Below are 2,482 nucleotides of genomic sequence, written 5' to 3' on the forward strand. Positions count from 1 at the left end.
AAAAAAAAAAAAAAGCTAGAACCCTCTTTCACACTTCTTCTTTGAGTTATCTTTAAAAAATAAGAAATTCAGCTGGATGCCATAGCTCATGCCTATAATCCCAGAACTTTGGGAGGCCGAGGCAGGCAGATCCCTTGTAGTCAGGAGTTTGAGACCAGCCTGGCCAACAGGGCAAAACCCTGTCTCTACTTAAAAAAAACAAAATTAGTCAGGTGTGGTGCCACGCTACTCGGGAGGCTGAGGCAGAAGAATCTCGAGAATCACTTGAATCTGGGAAACAAAGGTTGCATCAAGCGGGGACCATGCCACTGCATTCCAGCCTGGGTGACAGTGCAATACTCTTTCTCTCTCAAGAAAAAAATAAGAAACTCCATCAACTACTTATTAATTCTGCTGTTGTGATACTATGTGTTTACATTAATAAGCCAGTTTTTAAAAATACGCCACAAGAAAAGTAGACCAGGCACAGTGGCTCACACCTATAATCCCGGCACTTTGGGAGGCTGAGGCAGGTGAATCACCTGAGGTCAGGAGTTCAAGACCAGCCTGGCCAACATGGTGAAACCCCGTCTCCACTAAAAATACAAAAATTAGCCGAGTATGGTGGTGGGCGCCTGTAATCCCAGCTACTCAGGAGGCTGAGGCAGGAGAGTCGCTTGAACCTGGGAGTTGGAGGTTGCAATGAGCGTAGATTACGCCATTGCACTCTAGTCTGGGAGACAAGAGCAAGACACTGTCTCCAAAAAAAAAAAAAAAAGAAGAAGCCACAAGAAAAGTAAATATGAGTAAATATGCATTTTCTCTGCTGTATCAAATGCATAACGGTATCATAAACATCACATCATGTATGCGCAAGTAATGTGTACTGAAGTTTTCCTGTTCCAGCCTTTAACCTCTGGTAATCTAAAAATCTAAGAACAGTTCACAAGGATCCAAAGCATCCTCCTCCCCTAGCCTAAGACACGCACCTTCAGGAATTTGGTGATGATGTCCATGTCTTTATGATCATCGCCTTTTCCTAAGGACTCTCCCAGCGCCTGAAGAAAAAGTAACAATGCTTCTGTTTGTTAGCACAGGGCAACGATTAAACACATATATTACCAACACCAGTCTAAACATGGCTCTTGGTCATATACACTGTTCAATTTTTACTTAAAAACTTGATGGAATTTCTAGGTAAGAAACTAAAAACAAAAACCTGAAACTTGGAGAACACGTTATCTTTTATGAAAAGACAAGAGGGGGTAATGAATGTGAGATTTCTTTCGGGGGGAACAAAAATGTTCTAAATTTAGATTGTGATTTAAAAAAACCAAATAAATAAATACACAAATAGGAAGAAAAAAGCCCACAACTATTTACCCCTACCAATTATTTTAGTAAAATTTAGGGACCATAGATAGGTATTGGAGGAGAGAGGGGATTAAAATGACATCTTCCTCAACTGTGATCTCATTCAGAGGGACAGCTACATGTGCAAGAGCCAGAAATTAAAGGAAACAGAAAAATAACACTTTATGTTTCCTTAAGCATTAAGAACTTAAAGTCACATTTATTTTACATGCTACATACTTACATGATACAAAATTGCTGTTTAATTAAGATTATACATTAACACTCCACACGCAGAACTGTGGCAGAAATTAGAAAACAAGATATTGCCAAGTGTTGGCAGGGCTGGAAAGACACAAGACCCTCACACTGCTGGTGTAGACTAGGACAGCCACTCCAGAGAGCAACTTGGCAATACTTAGACAAGCTAAATACGCATATATAAATCCCACAGTCCTGCTTTGTTAGGCCATCATGGTTACGCATAAGACTGTTCATCAGGAAGCTGTCTGTGGCAGGAGGGAGCTGGAAATAATCTAGCTGTCCATCATTACCAGAGAACAAAAAATCAAATGCAGTGAATGCCAGAACACATGGAATCCTATGTAGCAATTAAAAGCAAAGGATTAAATGTACATACAGCATTAAGGGTGGCTCTTAAAAACATAGTGGTAATTGAAAAAAAAGAAAAGTAAAAAATAAAAAATTTCACAGCATAACATCATTTTTATAAATCAAAAATACATGCTCACAAAACACTGCAGGTCACAAAAGCCTATTAGAATAGTTCCTGTTGAAGGCAGCAAGTAGGGGAATGTGAGTGGATGAGAAAAAGGGGAGTCAATAAAAACAGGGTGTAAATAAACAAACACAAGACCCAACAGAGGAAGCGTGCTCTGCACTGAACAATCTGCCCGACTCAGCCATCTGCTCCCCAGGAAAGAGGGGTGGTAGGGGACGCGCTGAGCTTGGAGTAGAGACTACCTCTAACTCTTCAATTGTGGTGTTTTCCTCATGAACTTTCAAATCATTCTGTGTGTCTTCCTCTCCAGGCTCCTGACCACCCACGATTTCATTCAGGTACTGCTGATCAATCTTATCCAAGGCTGCTTTCAAATCATTCCTCAATCCCTAAGAAAGGTTTAAAAAA

General features: G+C 40.4%; 1 protein-coding gene across 3 annotated transcripts in view; it reads right to left on the bottom strand.

Moving 5' to 3' along the window:
• The window catches only part of PRPF18 (pre-mRNA processing factor 18), a 43,081-nt gene that overhangs the window by 23,570 nt on the left and 17,029 nt on the right, over positions 1-2,482 (bottom strand). For 2 of the 3 annotated variants that reach the window (XM_017529834.2, XM_017529833.2), the window contains 2 exons: positions 2,317-2,463; positions 969-1,037 (listed from right to left, as the gene is read on the bottom strand). In XM_017529834.2, coding sequence (XP_017385323.1) covers positions 969-1,037; positions 2,317-2,463 — 216 coding nt within the window. The remainder of the gene's footprint in view (positions 1-968; positions 1,038-2,316; positions 2,464-2,482) is intronic. The other variant, XM_017529835.2, reaches the window with a different exon arrangement.

The sequence above is a fragment of the Cebus imitator genome, unplaced genomic scaffold (assembly GCF_001604975.1).
Source record: "Cebus imitator isolate Cc_AM_T3 unplaced genomic scaffold, Cebus_imitator-1.0 Scaffold61, whole genome shotgun sequence".
In the NCBI taxonomy this organism is placed as follows: Eukaryota; Metazoa; Chordata; class Mammalia; order Primates; family Cebidae; genus Cebus; species Cebus imitator.